This window comes from Budorcas taxicolor, chromosome X (genome assembly GCF_023091745.1).
Source record: "Budorcas taxicolor isolate Tak-1 chromosome X, Takin1.1, whole genome shotgun sequence".
Taxonomy (NCBI): domain Eukaryota; kingdom Metazoa; phylum Chordata; class Mammalia; order Artiodactyla; family Bovidae; genus Budorcas; species Budorcas taxicolor.
Window position 1 is genome coordinate 35,533,413 of NC_068935.1, and position 20,835 is coordinate 35,554,247.

Below are 20,835 nucleotides of genomic sequence, written 5' to 3' on the forward strand. Positions count from 1 at the left end.
CAAATACTATTAGACATTTACCCATTTACCATGTATATAATGACCACTTCCAGTAAGCTCTGGGTTGTTTGGTTTTAAAAGGGAAGCTGAGTTCAAGATTCAGTTGTAAAACAATGTTTAAAATTTAAGCACAGTTCATTCATTATTAAAAAGTGCTATATTTTTATCTTATCTCAAACTGACATTTCAAATTAATGTCACTGAATAAACAATCTTTCTGTGAAAACTACCTATAATTCAGATACACATCATATTTTCCCATGGAATCATTAATCTAGTCTACTTCAGTTTCAGCTTCTGCTATTTTGGAGGACAGAATCTTTCTGTAAAAGTGACAGCCTATTTTCTCCCTTAGGAATGTGGAAATTATCCAGGATTCCTTACTATATTACGAGCAACTGGATTTGATGGTGGAAATAAAGCTGATCAATTAGACTATGAAAATTTTCGACATGTTGTACACAAATGGCATTACAAACTAACCAAGGTAAGAAAAAAATTTGTATTTCTCAAATGTGTTTTTTTCTTCTTCATACTGACACTTTTATAGTAACAGATCTTAAAATGTTTGTTGTAGGCATCGGTACATTGCCTTGAAACAGGCGAATATACTCACATCAGGAATATCTTGATTGTGCTAACAAAAATACTTCCTTGGTACCCAAAAGTTTTGAATCTGGGTCAGGCTTTGGAAAGAAGAGTGCATAAAATCTGCCAAGAGGAAAAAGAGAAGAGGCCAGATCTATATGCATTGGCTATGGGGTAACAGAATTATACTTTAATGTGATTTATGAGACTAGATTACAGAAGGATTCTGAAGACTCTAAAATGTTTTACAGTGTTGAAGTTTATCTTCTGCCTTACTTCAGGAGATTATGGGAGATTATGCGATCATGTTCCCACAGGCTGGTGAGAGTTGTCACTTCTGATTATTAGCTTCCGGTCTGTACTGGATGATAGTTTCAAAAGTCATACATAACATATTTTGGCTTGGAGGAAATGCAGTTTTATCATTAGTTGAATTATCAGATCTTCAGTAGTGGAAAAAAGGCATTTTAGTTGAAGGATTAGTTTACACTGAGATTTTTATTTTTAAGCATCTAGGCTCTCCATAAAGACCTTTAGGAACTTACTGAAAGTTAATATTATTTTGTTCTTTGGAACCAAGTATCAGAGTGAATAACTTGCTATTTTATTCTTTTAAACCCCATGTTTGTGCCTTTTGATTTGTATTTGTATATTTAAACACTTTGTGCGACTTTCAGCTACTCTGGGCAGTTGAAAAGTAGAAAGTCATACATGATACCTGAAAATGAGTTTCATCACAAAGACCCCCCTCCGAGGAATGCAGTTGCCAGTGTACAAAATGGGCCTGGTGGTGGGCCTTCTTCATCGTCGATCGGAAGTGTGTCTAAGTCAGACGAAAGCAGTACCGAGGACACTGGTATGCTTATTTGTATGAATTTATAAGTAATACATTTCGTTCCAGGAAACTGATATGTTTTGTATCCCATGACAAGTAAAATGCTGGCTTAGTGTTACTTTTTTGTTTCCTAAGTAGGAGTATGTTACTGCCAAGAAGTGATCATTCCTTTGTTTCTTTCTATCTAGTCTTTAATCATTTTGCTGTGAAATTGTAGCTTATTTACATCTTGGGGCTTATCAAATAAAGCTTTACCTTTATTTCAGATAAATCAAGGGAGAGATCTCAGTGTGGTGTGAAAGCTGTTAATAAAGCTTCTAGTGCCACACCAAAAGGGAATTCAAGTAATGGAAATAGTGGCTCTAACAGGTAGGAACACTGTGTTCTGAACTAAAATTCTGAATTCTTATATGATTAACCAACCTCACTAGACATGAATGAAAGAGGATGATAGTTGAATACTATTAAACTCATTTATGTTGGACTTAAAAATTTTGTATATACTGCTATTTGATGATATGCTTACCTTCCTCACATGTTTTATAATGCTGAAACTACCTTTGTTTCCTCTACTGGAATATGCAGGGGAATGTATGTGTTGAAGTTGAAAAAAATTTTTTAGGATTGGGTGTTTGCTGTGAACAGTCTAGGTAAGAATAATTAATATGAGAGACGCATACACTGATTTAGACCAATGGTCCATCCAACTAAGTGATCCAGTTCCTGATCATAGCACCCTTGGTTGGCTTACAGGGTAGTTTTTGTTACTTTTTAATTCTCAAAGGTTATGAACATATACAAAAAGGTCCAGCATCACTTTAATTACCCTTTCTTAATCTACTGTTTGTGAATTTGGTTATTATTTATTGGATAAAGAAGTACTTTCCTTTTGTCTTAAAGTTGTCCTTTAGTTTTCTTAGTTGTCCTTTAGTTCTGAAATTTTTGAAGTTAGTAAAAAAAAAAAAGGCTTTATGATTTATAACATTGAATATATTTTATGGCCATTTTGTCTTAAAATCTCGTGTTTTCCTTCTTAAGCAGCAAAACTGTTAAAGAAAATGACAAAGAGAAAGGAAAAGAGAAAGAAAAAGAGAAAAAAGAAAAGACTCCAGCTACTACTCCAGAGGCCCGAGTACTTGGTAAAGATGGTAAAGAAAAACCAAAGGAAGAACGGCCAAATAAAGATGAAAAAGCAAGAGAGACGAAGGAAAGAACACCTAAATCTGACAAAGAGAAAGAAAAATTCAAGAAGGAAGAAAAAGCTAAAGATGAGAAATTCAAGACCACTGTCCCGAATGTAGAATCTAAGTCAACTCAAGAAAAGGAAAGAGAGAAGGAGCCGTCCAGAGAACGAGATATAGCAAAGGAAATGAAATCAAAGGAAAATGTTAAAGGAGGAGAGAAAACACCAGTTTCTGGGTCCTTGAAGTCACCTGTTCCCCGATCAGATATTACAGAACCTGAAAGGGGCAAGTTTAAGTTTGTCTTTCATTTTACTTGTTTACCTTTGGTTGTTGTAATTTAAAGGGAGAAACTAATACTTAAGAATCTTAGAAGTTGGTGTTTTTTTTTTTTTAAGTGTTTGGGAAAAGTGGAAACATACCTTAATTATGACTATTTCTTTTCATCCCAACAGAACAGAAACGTCGCAAAATTGATACCCATCCTTCTCCATCACATTCCTCCACAGTAAAGGTTAGTATAGCCTGAGGAAGGCAGCGTCCATGTTAGGCTCACCTGTTTGGAATACATGTCCTGACTTCCTTCAAGTCTTGTGCCAAGTATTCACTGGAGCCACTGGAGGTTTTATATTGCATTAGAAAATGATTTTTTTTTTACATATTGGTGGACTGATATTTTTTTCCTATCAAGTATTTTTCTTATAAGAATATTAAAACTTCAAGGACCTAGCACTAATTTTGTAGTGTTTCAAAGTGCAAGAGAAATTTTTCCCAGAAGTGCCTCACTGCTTTAAGCAGTCTTTTTTTGGAGTGCAATGATAGCTACAAGCAAATGAATCTTTGCAGCAGAATGAAGCCTATTTTCCAGCATAAATATTGAAGAATATATATCACTGAAGACTTCCTGGATGATACAAGATAAACAAGATACCTCTGAATTCATCAAGCTACTTGATGAGCATCATACCGATGTGTGCCTTCTAAGAAGGAGTCTTGAAAGGAGTTCCATTTTAAAGTCTCCTTGGTGATCAGTTCTCCTGTAGTTGTGTATATTCAGTGAGCATGCAGCTTCTGTTGTATCTTCCCTTGGAGGTTTGTTTATACCCATTGGGTTCCCAACAAGTTGAACCTTGCAGATGTGGCATCCAATCCTACCACCCAGCAAAGAGAAACCCCAGGCATTCAACTGCAGCACAAAATCGTGGGTGTAGCCTTCTTGAAGACTCAGGGTAGCCATTCCTTGCTCCATATTTAATTTTAATTCTAAAGTCATCTAATTTCATGGAATCTTTGAATTTGCAGTACGTTGAACTTTTAAACCTGTAAGTTAACTAATTCTTCATCAAGAGCACTGTGGTTGAATACCGTAATTTCATTTTCTTTTTTTTTAATGTCTTTTTTTTAATGGGAGGTATGAGATTTACAATTAGAGGCACTTTGCAAAAAGAAAAGAGTTAATTACTCTTTTATAGAATATATTTTGTTTTCTTGTTAATGTAATGCCACTGAGTTTTCTGGCTAGAATAAAATTTGTGTATATTTATGATAGAGTCACAAGTAAAGTTTGAAACCTCCCTATTAAAGAAAAACTATGAAAATATAAGACAATGTTGTGATCTCCACTATCTTAAACTTTTTTGTGGGGAAAAAATATTTTGCTTTTTTAAGCTTAACGTTACCTGTAGCTTAAATACAGTATTATGAAAAAATGTGGCATTGACATTTATTTTTAAATTCTGAGCAGAGATTTTTATTTGTTACAATGAGTACATATAATTGAGTTTTTTTTTAACATTACAATTCCATTACATAGTTTTTTTTTTAACTGTTGATATTCATATAATAATGACATCACGAGATTTATCCTCACAAGAAGTAGATGGTTTATTTCCAGGTTACAGCCATACTTCCCAAAGTTCCTCTGGGTTCTGAGAACTATGCCAGCTCACCTGTCATCTCCATTCATTTTCTACAGGACAGTCTCATCGAACTCAAGGAGTCTTCAGCAAAGGTTTGAGTCTTTTAAAATCATCATGCCTAAGTAAAACAAAGAAAAATTCGTTACTTCATTTGTTTAGTATACCCTCACCCTAGTAAATTCAGTAAGCTAGTGGAATAACCTTTAAAAATACCTATCACAAACTGAAACAGTGGATGACAATGGGGATGATCCCTTTAAATGAAATTGTTACAAAATGTATGTAATGTGGCAACCTTTCTATAATCTCTCCTTGCTTGCTGTTATGCCTTATCCTTTTATGCTTCAAAATCTGAAAATAAGTTTAAGATATGCGAAGGGAGTTGTTGGTTTTTTTTTAAGGGGGAGTAGGCTTATTTAATTTCTCAAAACAAATCTGTCAGACTGTTTTCTAGTTTTTTTAGACAACCCAGAAGACTAAAAGATATATCTGATGCATTCATATAACTCTTCTAAAAACCGAGTCCATCTCAACCCATAAACGTCAACCCATTTTATGTCACTTCTGCCGAGCTACCTTTTTGGTAGTTGTGGCATATTATCAAAAAATATGGTTAATGTAAGCTAATCATTCTCTTGGAGGGGAATATTCAACTCAATGGTTGTGTTTACATGTCAGTATTAATTCTTGCCTATTCTTGAGTATTTTGCTACTAAAAATAATGTGCAGTTTGTGTATCTTATTACAGAGTTCATTCATTTCATGATTATAGTTGAATTGTCCAATGTTCATGTTATTTTGTCTTTATTATTATAAAATTTGTACCCTGTTTCACTTTGATTTTCTACTTTGCCTCCTCTTATATCTGCTAAGTACGATTCCTTACTGGTGGACCAGTAAAAAAATGATACCTTGGAACAAAGCCAGTTGACAGTACTAACCACTTTTAGAACTATAGCTTTAAATTGAAATGTCTGTGGATATTGGGCAAGTAAGCACTAATTTTTAACAGCTTAGATTAGCCAATATGCCTGTCCTGAAATTGTAGCACTGTTTTTAGAATATACTGTATTAATCAAGTGTGAATGGTTTCTTTTAAAGTAAAATTTTTGCTATATTGATTATGTATTCCAGTATAGTAGATTTTTATAACAGAGTGGGATTGTGTATGTATGTCAGTCTTAACCATCAGTGGCTTGTGTGGGCTATTTTAAATTCATGGGTTTACAATGTTACCTTGTGAATATTTCCTGGAACATATTTTGAAGCAGTTGGAAACCTGCTGTTATACTTAACTGGATTTTTAAATCAATGATGAAGATTATGGTTCCTTGCATTTTGTGAAAGCCTTTTGAAAATAAAACATATGAGATAAGCATATGTTATCTCATTTCATACTCATCATAGATGTTGTGAGGCAGGTAGGGCAAGTAGCAGTGTCTTTTTTAAAACAAATAACAGCCTAAAGTTTCTGATCTTTTCCCAGTGGCATATAACTTGTTAGTACCAGAACTTGTACTAAAATTAAGGTTCCTCAAGTATTCTTACCACCATGAAAATAAAGTTGCAAAAAAATAGTTCTTTGATTCCTAGCACCCATATTTCAATAGTAGTTGAGAACGTTCTTAACTTCTTTTGTGTGTTTGTCTTATTTTTTAAATTATAGTGATTCAAGGGTGATCCCGTTCCCCTTAAAAAAAAGATAGTGATTTTGTGGGCATTTAAAACTCAATAGATTTATTCCATATTCAGTCAGAACACTTAGAAATGGCATATGAATACACTTGTAAAAATTGTGACTCATACCACTTTTCAGATCCTTAGTGCCTGACAGTATGATTAGATGTTCAGTAAATATTTAAAATGAACTTCTGTGCCTTTGGACTTGTTAAAGCATCCAAAGTTCACTAGTCTGAATAGTAGTTGATGTTGCTTTTTGTGTGTCTAGGAAAGTTTACTAGCATATGAATGTCTTAGAAATTTTTTTTTCTGGATTTTGAGTGCTTTCTAATATGAATGATCTATAAATAAACTCACTGTTTCTGTGGTAGCTTTTACTTTTTAGAGGATTTGAAAGGTATGTGTCTATATTTTCAGGTCACTTTGTTATTGTACATGTAAAAACATTTCCCTGCTTTAGTTTCATCTTTTAGTTATACTTTGTCCAGGATCCTCTTTTTTAAAAAAAATTAAATAGTTGCTATTTTCATTTTTTAATCCATAGTGAAAGTAATACATGGACTTGGCTTTTCAAGATGAGTTAGTATCCAAATCTTTTCTGTCAGTTCACCTTCTACCCCAGTTTCCAGTTGGCATGTTTCTAGTTTTGGTCCATTGTGTTTTTATTTAGCAATCTTAGCACTTACATTGGATAAAGTATGCATAGCAGGCTCCTTTAAACCAAGCTTCTGTGTAATTTCAGAGGGGAGCAATAACCCCCCTCAAAAAATAAACTTCAGCTTTTAATTCTGTTCATCATCTTAAAACAAGGGTCTACAACCAAACCTGAGCCTACATGTCAGGCCATCTTCATATGTATTGAGTACTCACTGTGTGTACAAGGCACTGGGAAGTATGTAAAAGTAGAAAAAGGGAAATTAGCTTCCCTGCCGTCCTGTAAACTGTGTTATGGACAAAAGTAAATGACATGATATTAATTGGGAATACGTGTCACCAAAAAGGCTAATATAAGTTCACTGGACAGTGATTTGTGGAGTTGAGGGAATGTTGAACTGCTGATGGCTTTTGAAGTCAAAGTAGGAGTTTAAGAGATTAAGATAAAAATGAACACCTGTTCCAGTGAAGAGACCTGCTGGGAAGTACAGAGAGTTAGGGAGCAGCAGCAGCCACAGCCTAGGGTACGTTGGATTACTCCATAGAAGAATAGAATTGTGCAAAGATTGTGAAGAGCTTGGAATACTCAAGCTAAGGAATATGCATTTTATTCTGTAGGCAATGAGAGACTGTTTTTGTAGAAAAGAGTGTTGTCATCAGAACTATTCTTAGAAGGATAGAAAGAAGGAATAGAACTGGTATATTTCTAAACTAAGAATTTTTAGGTTTCCCAATTCCTTGCAATACAGAATTCAAGTTAGGTACACTTCATTCTTGTGGAGGAGTGTGCATGTGTGCATGCCTGTGTGCACACATGTGTGCATGCGTGCACATACTTACTGATAATCACAAACAGAAATTTTACTGGAAGAATTAAGCAGTACTACACTAAGAGTATTGCAATAACATCGCTTTCTTTGTCTTGTCAGTTTCATGAATAATATTGACTTAAGGTGTGAATAAACTCCTCAGTTAGAAAATCTTAGTGTCATTTAGGGCATGTACCTGGCAAGAGTACCTTTTGGACAAGCATTTTTATGATTGTTTCTCATTCTCTTGCTCTTTGTTATTAATAAACATTTTGTCTATTTCAGTTGATCATCAACTTTTATACATTGAATTTTTAAAGAATCTACTTATGCATTGCTATGGCAGTATTTCTGAGCAAACTGAATTGAAAATATTTGGTGGTGTTAAAAAACAAGTGTTAATTCTCAAACTGATGGCTGTCTTTTTTTGTGTATTCCTTTGAATACCAAAGGATTTGTTTGTGTAAAAATATGTGACTTTTGACTCACTGTTCTTTTCATTCTCAAGGTATATCTAGAATTGTGTAGTTATGTAATGAGTTATGTTCAGTATCCTGCCTAATACTTTTTAATGTCTTAAGTTAAATGTAACCTTATAGCACAGTTATAAATGCTGCAAGGTTAGGTGTCTGATTACTTCCTTAATATTTTCTTTCCTAATGGAATTCCATATTTACAACTTGTATAAGTAAGATTACCTCTTCTTTAGAATTAGCACATCCTTGATCTTTGGCTATTTTATGGCCTATGGGCCTTTCACTGGAGAAAGAATAGGCAAAAGAGAACATTGGTTCATCATTTTTCAGTCTGTTTCATCAACCTCAATGGACAATATGGCTTTCTGAGCTTTTTAGAACCAGTAAGACAAATTTTGAGCTTCCCTGGTGGCTCAAATGGTAAAGAATCCACCTGCAATGTGGGAGACCTGGGTTCAATCCCTGGCTCAGGAACATCCCCTGGAGGAGGGCATGGCAACCCACTCCAGTATTCTTGCCTGGAGAATCCCATGGACAGAAGAGCTTGGGGGACTACAGCCCATGGGGTCTCAAAAGAGTCGGAGACGACTGAACGACTAAACACAGCTCAGCGCAAGACAAATTTTACAATCAGTTGTGATTACTTGACAGAAACTGGAGTGCTTTCAGAAGTAGAGAATATGCAGCCTTTACTATAATGGTGATTAAGGAAAAATCTATTTATGATTTATACTGAGGCAGAAAAGACTTATTAGTAAAGTCATGGCTAGGTTTTATATTATACTTTCCTCACTGTCATCAGTTGCTTATCAGTGAATGGTAAAACTTTTTAAAATTTCCGTGATTGTGTAGAGTTGTTTTTTTTTTTTTTTTTTTGTGGTAGAGAAAGTCCAGTAACTATTTTTCACACATGAACTCTTGTAATGATGGTGGCTATAGGTCTTCACAGTAGAACTATATAAGAACCTGTAGCTTGTGAATTTACTAATAAAAATCTCAGTTGAGGGAGGAGTGAACTGGTTGAGTTTAAATGATAAACATTTACAAGGTCAAGAATTGAAGTCTTTGCATAATTTGTGCCATGCCCTTTTATTTTAACCTCTCATAGTCCATACAGCTGACCAGTTTTGACTTTGGGTCTACTACCAAATGTCTTTCATTAAATAAACAATCAAGCAAATGATGTCAATACTGGAAAACTAATAATCTTTAGTAATATTGCCTTAATTTAACAGCTCTACATTAATCATACTCCTCCACCACTGTCCAAGAGTAAGGAGAGAGAAATGGACAAGAAAGATTTGGACAAGTCAAGGGAAAGATCCAGAGAAAGAGAAAAAAAAGATGAAAAGGACAGGAAAGAGCGGAAAAGGGTTTGTAATTTTTTAAAAACTAGTTTGGAAAGTTCATTATCATGTATGGTAGTGTGTCTGGAAAGTTCATTATCATGTATGGTAGTGTGTCTGTTGTCTTATTTAAAGTACTAGTTTGTTGCATGACAGTCTATTATTTGGTGTTTAACTGGTATTTTCACCCTAAAGTGTGTTTGAATCTTCTACAGTATAAGGATCTTCAGCCTAATAATCTCTACCAGCTCTTCTTGCCTATCATGTCATTTTACCAAGTATGTGAAACTACTGCAGATATTCTCCAATGCTAGTTAGCTATGCTCTTGTAGAAAAGTAGTACTTTAAAACAAAAACTCTCAATCAACGTAGTTCACAATTCTTGGTTCTAGGATCACTCAAACAATGACCGAGAAGTGCCACCGGACTTAACCAAGAGGCGGAAAGAGGAAAATGGAACAAGTACGTAGACTTATTAATACTTTCCAAGTAGTCATCAAACTGAATCGAAAAAGGCTTTCATGATTCTCTTTTATAATTTTAGTGGGGGTTTCAAAACACAAAAGTGAAAGTCCATGTGAGTCTCCTTATACAAATGAGAAAGACAAGGAAAAAAATAAGTCAAAATCTTCAGGCAAAGAAAAAGGTGGCGACTCTTTTAAATCTGAAAAGATGGATAAAATCTCCTCTGGTGGCAAAAAGGTAAATTTTGAGAACAAAAGGAACAATGAACCATTTTCTTAGAAAATCTCCCATTAGAAAATTTAGCCAATATTGTTTTTTTTTTTTTTTTTGTAGTCAAATAGTTTTCTGTTAATTATTTGGGGGTGGGAAGAGGAGGTTTTGGAGGAGGGCAGGTTTTCTTGGAGAACTTGAAGCAGTTTAGTCCCAAATTGCTGGGAGGGTAGAATTAGATTACTTCTGAATTTCCTTTCCTCTCCATTCCACTCACACCTGCTTCTTGTCCTTGAGTTTCAGTGTGTTTTCTTTTTTCTCTGACAACAATTCTTATAGTTACTCTTTAGTCATGAGATTAAAATATGGTCACATGTATTCTCCCTGATCATTACACTGTTATAAAGTCTTTCTCATTTTTCAACACACTTTTATAATATTTTCTCCTAATAAACTTATGTTTACATCTTATATGTGATTTTAAAATTAAGTGTAGTGTGCATTCTCTTAGATGCTAATGGAGAATACTCAGAATATATCCCATGCATCTGTCATAAAGTAAGCAAGTCATTACTAAAGTGTTTACGAAGCATCATTATATTTAGTCAACATATATGCCATATATTCATAGTTCTTCAAAGCAGTTTTTGAAAATTATAAGGTGATGGTTTTTAAAGGGAGGCTGCTCCTTTTAAAGAAGTATTTTAAACTGAGGTAAAATTTCACATAACATAAAATTAACCATTTTAAAGTATATCATTCAGTGGCATTTAATATATTTACAGTGTTTTGCACTCATCATCTGTCTAGTTCTAGAACATTTTCATCACTCCAAAGGGAAACCACATTCTCATCAAGTCATTCCCCATTTCCCCCTCCTTTTAGCTTTTCACAACTCTGAATCTGCTTACTATCTCTATGAACTCTTTATGAGCTTATCAAAAACTCTAGCTATTTCCTATAAGTGGAACTGTATAATAATGTGGCCTTTTGTCTCTAACTTCTTTCACTTAGTATAATGTTCTTGAGATTATTCATGGTGGTGCATGTATCAGTACTTCATTTCTTTTCATGGCTAAATAATATTCCCTTGTTTGAATATATGACACTGGTTTATCCATTCATCAGTTGATGGACTTTTGTCCTGTTTTCTACTTTTTGGCTGTTGTCAATTGTGCTGCTATGAACATTTGTGTGCTACTATGAATTATTTGTTTGAATGTCTTTTTTCAGTGATCTTGTGTATATACCCAGGAATGAAATATCTGGGTTATATGGTAATGCTATGTTTAGCTTTTTGAGGAACCACCAAACTGTTTTCCATAGTGGCTGCACAGCTTACATTTCTACCAGCGATATATGAGAGTGCCAGTTTCCTTACATCCTTGCCAACACTTGTTATTTTCTGTTTCTGTTTTATTTGTTTTTACTTAGTGGGTGTGAATTATTATCTCACTGTCATTTTGATTTTGTGTTTTCTTAATGACTAATGATGTTGAACACCTTTTCATATACTTGTTGGCTATTTGTATATCTTTTGAAAAAATCTATTTAGATGTTTTGGCCATTTAAAAAATTGTATTGTTTGTCTTTTTGTTACTCAGTTGTAAGAATTCTTTATGTAGTCTTGATATTAGACACTTATGAGATACGTATATACAAATATTTTCTCCTGTAGGTTGTCTTTTCACTTTCTTGATAGTGTTCTTTGATGTATACAAGTTTTTATGTTTGATGAAGTCCAGTTTTGTTTTGCTTGTGCTTTTGGTGTTATATTAAATAAGTCTGAAGAAAAATTTATGGCTGGTGGCTGATGAAAAGGAATTTTAAGCTGATTTTTATATTTGGTTTTCCCTTCCTCAACTAATTCTACCATTCATTATAGGAGTCCAGGCATGATAAAGAAAAGATAGAAAAGAAAGAGAAACGGGACAGTTCAGGAGGAAAGGAAGAGAAGAAACAATATCCTTTTCATCTTATAGATCTTTTTAATCAGTATAATGGAAAACTTTGATACTGATGTTATTTAGAATTGTACCCTTGTAATATGTGTCTAACTGCTTAAGGACTTTTTAAAATGGTCTACCTTTTAAATGGTCTCTCTAGTTAACCCTCTCAAATGTATGAAACATGGAAATGGGGGACTTGATTGTTTTTTAAACTTCTTTGTTAACTGAGGTGGTTTTATGCCACCAAGGGATTTAAAGTCCCTCTGGCTCTATCACCAAGAGGAGGAAAGGAAACAGAGTCCCTTGGGCTGGGGGCATGGGGAATAGCAGAGCAAGATGATGCTGCAGCTGAGCAGAGCTGGTAGAGTCTGAGACTACCAGGCTGGTAAGAGTCAGTCAGGCCTGCAGGCTGAGGGATTGTACTAAAAGATGAGACACGATTTTTCCGTGCGCCCCCCCCCCCCGCCCCCCGAAAAGTTGTTTTCCCTTAATTTGTCATCTACTCATAAGTCCTCGGACAAGCACAGATAATGAAGACTTTCAATCAAGGTGAGTCTTCTCTTACCTCTTTCTCATTTAAAGATAGAAATACAAAATGAGATATGATAATGTTGAAGAAACTAGATCTGTTTTTGCAAGACACAACTGTAGTGTTTCACCTAAATATAATGCTCAGGTCTTTGGGTAAAGATGTGAAACAAGGTTCATGGTTATTTTTAAGCTATTTTCATTTTAAGCTTGCTGATTAAGTCATGCCTTTTTTTTTTCTTTTTTAAAGCATCAAGATGTGTTTAAAAACATCTGGCTTTCTCTTCACCACTCATTCCCATCTTCTCTGGATAATCAATCTGTTTTTAAAGTACCTTATAGGTGGTGGTGGTATCTGCATTTTACAGGGGAAGAAACTGAGACTCGTAAGGTTAAGTTGAAGGGGGTGGCAGAGATATTACCTGACACGGCCAATACATAAACGTAGATCTTCTTGCCTACTAGTGTTCTCCCATCTTTTTGCCTTCCATGCCGACATGTTATTCAGAGATTTTTTTTGTCTTAAAGTTTCTTGCTTCTCTATCACTGCCCGTGTTTTTCAAAGCCAAAAATATGGTCTGTGCTTTTAGTTTTGGAATTTAAAATAGGCAATTTTGTTTTCAAAGTAGTTATACCTTAAATGAATTTAAAAAAATGTTTTATCCATCTTAAATTATAAGTGGACAGAGTGTTCAGAACCCTTAATATGATCTTTTTTGAGCACTCAGATCATCATTTGAAAAGTTATTGTTTGGTGATGCCTTAGGATTATTGAGGTATGTAGGATGATTTGCCCTCTACAGCTAATGGTTTGAGATGGCAGTATTGAAGTTTTTGAATCTTTTATAGCCAATTTTCTTGTTTCTGTATTAGCTGTCACTTCTTAATGACATCAAGTATACTTACATTCTCTACCTTCCTCCTAATATTATTTGCTGCTTCTAATCTTTTATTAAACCAAGGCTGTTTACAGTTTGAGTGAGAAATGTCTGAGAGCCTGTTCCATATAAAGCAGTGAACTTTAGAGTATGGATTTTGTCCTATTTATTTTGGCTACAAAGCAGGGATTTGAGGTTGCCAGGTAGGTAACTTCCTGATAGATTATGTGCTTTTTCTGTTTTGTTAGTCTGTGCTTGTTTTCTAAGTATTAGCATAGAAGGGAAGATGAGAGTTGTGAGAGAGCTTTTAAGAATTTAGTAGATTTTTTTAAATTAGGAAGATTATAAAAGAAACATTACCTGTTCTTAAATTCTAGCTATCCCTTTACCTAACAACTAGCTGTCTTCCCTGGTGAATGATAAACTCTTAATATTTTTTTATTCTTCACCATAACCTTCCTTTTAGTTGGTGTTTTGCTTTTTGCTTTTTACTTCTTGCTGTCACCTGGTCCCCTCATTTAAAAAAAAAAAAGCTCTACCTCTTTTATCTTCATTAGGAATGGGCCAGTCATTGTCATTGACAGCTTTCACTGTGGTTTTATACATCTCTCTTCTTGTGTAGACTCTTCGTGAAAGCACTGGTAGACTTTTCCTTTTTTTTAAGCTGTTCTGATTGTCTTCTGTTGGATACCTTCTAGGGTTGGTCAAGTCTTTATGCTGTTCTTTTTCATTTAGAGTTCTCATCATTTCTGATTGGCATCATTTACCTTTCAGTATCAGTATCAGTTCACTCACTCAGTCGTGTCCGACTCTTTACAACCCCATGAATAGCAGCACGCTAGGCTTCCATGTCCATCACCAGCTCCCGGAGTCTACTCAGACTCATGTCCATCGAGTCAGTGATGCCATCCAGCCATCTCATCCTCTGTCGTCCCCTTCTCCTTCTGCCCCCAATCCCTCCCAGCATCAGAGTCTTTTCCAATGAGTCAACTCTTTGCATGTGGTGGCCAAAGTATTGGAGTTTCAGCTTTAGCATCAGTCCTTCCAATGAACACCCAGGACTGATCTCTTTACCTTTAGGCCACTTCAAATCTGCTGCTCCTTGCTCCCTTTTTAATTTATATTATACAGAAAGGAGAACTGCTACACATGTCACATTTCCGTGATTCAGAGATGTCATTAATTGTAAGATTCACTGTTGCTTTCTAGAACTGTTTTTTTTTTTTTTTGAGAAAAGTGCATAGAGAAATGGCATTGATTTGTAAGTATCACCCTGATTTCAGAAACATTAAAATGATCATGTTAGAGTTAAGAAAATACAGTATATGAATGTGACCCAGATTAAATTCCTTCCAAAGTCTTCTTTTCCTGTTTCATAATTTTTAGTTGCAAAATCCTTTTTGCTTGTTCTCTGTGTTTCCTGTTACTTGTTTTTGCTAACGTCTTTGTCCAAATTCATCTTACCTCTCTTTCATTTGGTCTCTGGAACACAACTAACTTCTTTGCTTTTAACCTTTTCCCCTAGTTTAATCTTTAAAAATTCCTGTCTATGAAAAATTTCCACTTAGAACCATTCTTTAGAGTCTCAGTTTTAAATTGATATGTATGGTCTTCAGTTTATTAATATTGAGTTCAGCTATCTTTTGAGAGTCCTTTAGTGAGCCAGACATTGCTAAATTGAGACTTGCTTCTAGGTTTTGAGAAACTCAATCTACTTGCACTTCGATCCTGGATTCTTGATTTCAAAGAATATTAACAATTAACTCTCTGCTACCCATCTGTATTTGTAGTATACTACATTCCTATTGTAATACTCCACTCCAGCGAGGCCTAATATATTTTCAGGTCTGTCTGTCATCTCCATCTCTTATGTGTAACCTAACTCTTAACATTTAAACCCAAGGTTGCAAATTCTCAGCCCTTAGGCAGAATGTGGATTATTAGACATAACTTCTTGGCCTTGGAGATGGCAATGGCAACCCACTCCATACTCTTGCCTGGAAAATCCCATGGACAGAGGAGCCTGGTAGGCTGCAGTCCATGGGTGGCTAAAGAGTCAGACACGACTGAGCAACTTCACTTTCACTTTTCACTTTTCACTTTCATGCATTGGAGAAGGAAATGGCAACCTGCTCCAGTGTTCTTGCCTGGAGAATCGGGAGCCTGGTGGGTTGCCGCCTACGGGGTCACATAGAGTCGGACACAACTAAAGCAACTTAGCAGCAGCAGCAGCTTCTTGGCCTTGCACAGTATTTAACATTTTCAGAATAGTTACACAAAATCCAAATGTTACTTTCTGTTGAAGAACTGGAACACCTGGCAACATTGTGTTCTCATTTCTGCATGTCAGCCATCAGCTGGACCTGCCTAGGTACTTGTCCCCCTTAAATAGAATGGGTATTTTTTTGTCGTTTGCCTCAATCAGGCCCCAGTAAGTGCACTTCCATTTGTTTCCACTTTATACTAGCCCCTATAAACAATTGATTTTCTAATCCCCATTCTGAGTCTTTCTTCTTCAGTCCATACTTGGAAACTGACCTCCTAAGTGCTCAAAGATTGCTTATTTTAGGAATGTATTACCTTGAGGTGCAGTTTTAGATGCTGATAATATATGTAGAGTAGGGAGTGTTCAGTTAACTTTCTCAGTAGTTTCCCATTGCTTACAAGCGTGTGTCAGCTTGCCTAGAATCCTAGTCACTAATTCCTATGTATATATGAGTGTGTTGCATATCCCTTTCCTTAGATTTTGGTCTTGTTGAAGGCAGTTAGCTTCCATCTCTTCCTTCTAATCAGACAACCAAGTATTTTTCTTTATTACCTACTATGTTTCAAAGGGTGTTGGTTTAGTTGCTAAGTTGTGTCTGATTCTTTGCGACCCCATGGACTGTAGCCCGCCAGGCTCCTCTGTCCATGAGACTTTCCAGGCAAAAATACTGGAGAGGGTTGCCATTTCCTTCTCCAAGAGATCCGCCTGACCCAGAGATGGAACCCTCATCTCCTGCTTGGCAGGTGGATTCTTTGCCACTGAGCTACCTGTTTCAGGTACTCTTAACTTTACATGGAGAATTATGTACTCAGAGTGTTAAGTGTATCTTTTTGAAATTGAGGAGAAACATCATTGACTTTTTTTTGCCCTCAATAGAAGGTTCAGTTTATTTGTAACATTTGGTCAGTTCAGTTCAGTCTAGTCGCTCAGTCATGTCCGACTCTTTGCGACCCCATGAATCGCAGCATGCCTCCCTGTCCATCACCAACTCCCGGAGTTCACTCAGACTCACGTCCATCGAGTCAGTGATGCCATCCAGCCATCTCATCCTCTGTCGTCCCCTTCTCCTCCTGCCCCCAATCCCTCCTAGCATCAGTCTTTTCCAGTGAGTCAACTCTTCGCATGAGGTGGCCAAAGTACTGGAGTTTCAACTTTAGCATCATTCCTTCCAAAGAAATCCCAGGGTTGATCTCCTTCAGAATGGACTGGGTGGATCTCCTTGCAGTCCAAGGGATTCTCAAGAGTCTTCACCAACACCACAGTTCAAAAGCATCAATTCTTCGGCGCTCAGCCTTCTTCACAGTCCAACTCTCACATCCATACATGACCACAGGAAAAACCATAGCCTTGACTAGATGGACCTTAGTCGACAAAGTAATGTCTCTGCTTTTGAATATGCTATCTAGGTTGGTCATAACTTTTCTTTCAAGGAGTAAGCGTCTTTTAATTTCATTGCTACAGTCACCATCTGCAGTGATTTTGGATAGTATAGTGTTTAAGAAGTTGCTTTATGTGCTGCAACATATTTTTTGAGGGCAGGTTTATTATGCTTTCATCTGGCTCTGTGTGTAGCAACCACTAAAGATATACAAAAGTTTTGTTAGGAGATTGAAATGATAGACCCGAACTATTTTTCTTTTCATTTTTATCCTTTAAAGTATCACTGAATTCTGTGCACTGATATTCATAGGCACTAAACAGTTGGAGAGAACAGGAGGGATTTTCCATTTCCTTTCTTTTACTTAAGGCAGACAAAACATTCACTCAGGTGCTCTGCTGCTCTTCATCTGTACATAGGCATGAGCACTTCCCAAAGACTCCAGTGCCACATTTACCCCTGAGTGACTACTCCCCATGCACACATTTATCTTGAGAGCTACCCCAGGATGTGCTGAGATTCAGTTCAACAGAATCCTAGTCTTAACTGTTCCATTTTATCCAGTTGGAATACCTCAGGAAGTGTGTTTACGATGATAAAAATGGCTAGGGAGCAGTTTAAGGGTAAGTGAAGGAGTAAAGTGGGGTTAGGATGGCTGTCCTTTTGTCTTTCTCCTATAGCTTCTTTCTTCCTTGTAAATGTTCATTGAACTTTTTAACTGTCAATTTTATCCATGTGTGCCTTTCTACTTGGCTTGTGGGTACCTGTGTATGTGTGTGTGTATGTATGTACAGGTACTAGGATTAACCAGGAATAAGCTATTAATTTGCTGGGCTTGTATTACGTAGTTTCTCTACATAAATTTTGTTGTCATCCAGAGGGCTCTTTTACAAAGAACAACTGAAACATTTCTTAGGACTTTTTTGGTGAATTTAATCATAAAATTAGTGTGTGTATGTGTTTGTAAAGAGGTAGCTCTGCTAACAAGGCTGATAGTCTATTTGTGTTTGTTCTCTACTTTGATCAACAGTTTAGCTGCTCTTTCACCCAGACCTATGCTTCAGACTTCCTTCTTGCTGTCATAGCTCTCTATAAAGTAGCTTCATTGAAAATCAGCTGTCTCAACTCTGAAAGAGTACTCTTTGAAGGCATTTCATACATAGTTTTCTGATACCCAAAGGAGAAGGGTGTGGTGGAACATAGGGAAATGACAACCTTACTAAAACAGCAAGGCCTATTTCTGGCAAAAAGCAAAGAAGAAAAAACCCCAGGACGTCCAAATAATTCCCAATGGAAAGTGATATTTACAAATGTAATCCTGTCTTAGCACAGTGAAAGGCCACCTTTTTTGGAAATGTGTCCTGCAAAGATGGTATTACCAATGCAATTTATAGCACTGGGAGAGGAAAGCTGTCTAGGATCGAGGACAGCCAACTCTGAACTGAGCCTAAAGTAGAAACTCTTTGAGAAATATCAGCAGTCCTTGATGTGAAAAGATCTGTGGGATTTCCTGCATTTAGAACCTGTGCTTTCTTATTACAGTGGTTAAAGTTGTAAATATTTCTTAAAAATAGTTGAAAAAAAAAATAACCTTGGTAGAATATTGCAGGTAATGTGGTATAGACTTGTTAATGAAAAGAAAATATTACTCTGCTGGAAGATAGAGTCCTAAAGTCTGAGTTTAGCAGGTTTTATCACTGGGTGACTTTCTTCTTGATGGCATTTCTTTCTCAAGTTCCCTGAACTTGGGGCGGTTTTCAAGTTTGTAATTCCAAGACTTCAGCATTATTTTGTAAATACATTCTGGACACTGCTGAGAGACTGACATCCAGTATCTTCTTTCCACTTGCTCTTGTGCTTGCTGATTTGTCATTCCAGGGTGTGGACAGACCCCTAAGCTGAAGGTCTCCCAGAGGAGGATGCCAAAGCTCCATGCGTCACTCTCAGAACGATATCTCCCATAATTGAGAGCTTCTGGTGCTGTCCATTTAATGGGAATCTGCTTTAAATCAGAAGATGAATACACACCACCATCCTCTTGACGAGACATTCCAAAGTCACTGGTTTTCAGAACATTATTTTCACCTCCAAGCAGTTTCTTGCAGCAAGGTCCCTGTGTATACAATTTTTACCTGAGATTTGCCATCCAGAAGCAGCATCTAATAAAAATGTCACTGTTTTAGGTCATCCTTCTTTCTCAGAAAGGAGAGGAAATCACGTCCTGGAACAAGTCCCTTAATTTTGTAGATAGGCTGTATTTGTGTGCTAACGTTTACGAATTTTACAATATTGGTATGATTATATTGCTTGAGGATTTTGGCTTCTTGTAAAAATTTTAATTTCAGTTCCTGGGAAAGATCATCTTCACATGTTCTAACAGGGATACCAATTTTATGTTTTAATGTACCCCTAAATGTGTCATCAAAATTTCCCTTGCCCAGTAATTATGACAGCTTTGTGATTGAGATGGAGAAGGCAGTGGCAACCTACTCCAATACTCTTGCCTGGAAAACCCCATGGACGGAGGAGCCTGGTGGGCTGCAGTCCATAGGGTCGCTAAGAGTCGGACACGACTGAGCGACTTCACTTCCACTTTTCATTTTCATGCATTGGAGAAGAAAATGGCAACCCACTCCAGTGTTCTTGACTGGAGAATCCCAGGGATGGGGGAGCCTGGTGGGCTGCCGTCTATGGGGTCGCACAGAGTCTGACACGACTGAAGCGACTTAGCAGCAGCAGCAGCATGATTGAGAACCCATTTCTTATACTGATACCATGATACTCTTTATTGTAACATGGACTTTTTTGGCAGTTAAAAAAAATGAGTTAAATTCACATAAAATAAAATTTGCCAACGTGGTTTTTAATATATCACTATGTTGTAACTATCACCATTAATTCCAGAACATCTGCATCATCCCCGAAAGAGACCCCATACCTGTTAGAGTCACTCCCAGTTCTCTCTTTCCCCTCCCCTTGGAAGTAACTAAAGTATTTTCTTTTTGGATTTGCCTATTTTGGACATTTCATAAAAATGAAATCATTCTATATGTGGCCTTTTGTGTCTGGCTTCTTCTACTTAGCGTCATGTTTTCAAGATTCATCCATGTTGTAGCATGTATAAGAGCTTCATTTCTTTTTATAAGTGAATATTATTCCATTGTATGAATTTGTACCACATTTTGTTTATCCATTCATCAGTGATGAACAGGAACAATGATTTTTAAGTATTAAAATTAATTGTAAGTTCAACATATGTGTATCTATAATTATAATTGGTAATGTCAAGATTATACATGATGTGAACAGAATGCTGTATAGAAATGATATGTAAATTTTTGTCAGCATTTCATGCAAGTGTGATGATTTTCTAAGACCCTTCTAGCTCTGATTTTATGAAATGTGTGAATGTAGTATTTCATCAATAAAATTTAATGCCTTAAGCATTAATTTAAAATTTGAATGAGAACAATGTTAGGCAGATAACTTATTTGCCACATGTTGTAATAATCATGTTTTGATTTATTTCAAATATGCAGTATTTGAAAAATGTCAATACATAAAGGAAACGAGTATAATTAAGTCAATATATTTTTAAAGCAATTTTTATAATTTAGCAGACATTGCATCTTAATATAAGTAACTATTAAAATCATGTCCTCATGAAAAAATG

The 20,835-nt window shown here is 36.0% G+C and overlaps 1 protein-coding gene and 1 pseudogene across 1 annotated transcript in view; one reads left to right on the forward strand and one right to left on the reverse strand.

Moving 5' to 3' along the window:
* The window catches only part of THOC2 (THO complex subunit 2), a 115,872-nt gene extending 96,284 nt beyond the window's left edge, over window positions 1-19,588 (forward strand). Inside the window, exons 27-39 of the mRNA XM_052662974.1 lie at window positions 356-487; window positions 578-762; window positions 1,266-1,444; window positions 1,690-1,792; window positions 2,462-2,892; window positions 3,060-3,118; window positions 4,580-4,615; window positions 9,378-9,515; window positions 9,881-9,950; window positions 10,033-10,190; window positions 12,049-12,125; window positions 12,616-12,661; window positions 19,041-19,588. Coding sequence (XP_052518934.1) covers window positions 356-487; window positions 578-762; window positions 1,266-1,444; window positions 1,690-1,792; window positions 2,462-2,892; window positions 3,060-3,118; window positions 4,580-4,615; window positions 9,378-9,515; window positions 9,881-9,950; window positions 10,033-10,190; window positions 12,049-12,125; window positions 12,616-12,643 — 1,596 coding nt within the window. The 3' untranslated portion in view covers window positions 12,644-12,661; window positions 19,041-19,588. The remainder of the gene's footprint in view (window positions 1-355; window positions 488-577; window positions 763-1,265; window positions 1,445-1,689; window positions 1,793-2,461; window positions 2,893-3,059; window positions 3,119-4,579; window positions 4,616-9,377; window positions 9,516-9,880; window positions 9,951-10,032; window positions 10,191-12,048; window positions 12,126-12,615; window positions 12,662-19,040) is intronic.
* Window positions 18,844-19,606, reverse strand: LOC128069396 (tyrosine-protein kinase Fer-like; annotated as a pseudogene).
* Between the last annotated feature and the right edge of the window lie 1,229 nt (window positions 19,607-20,835).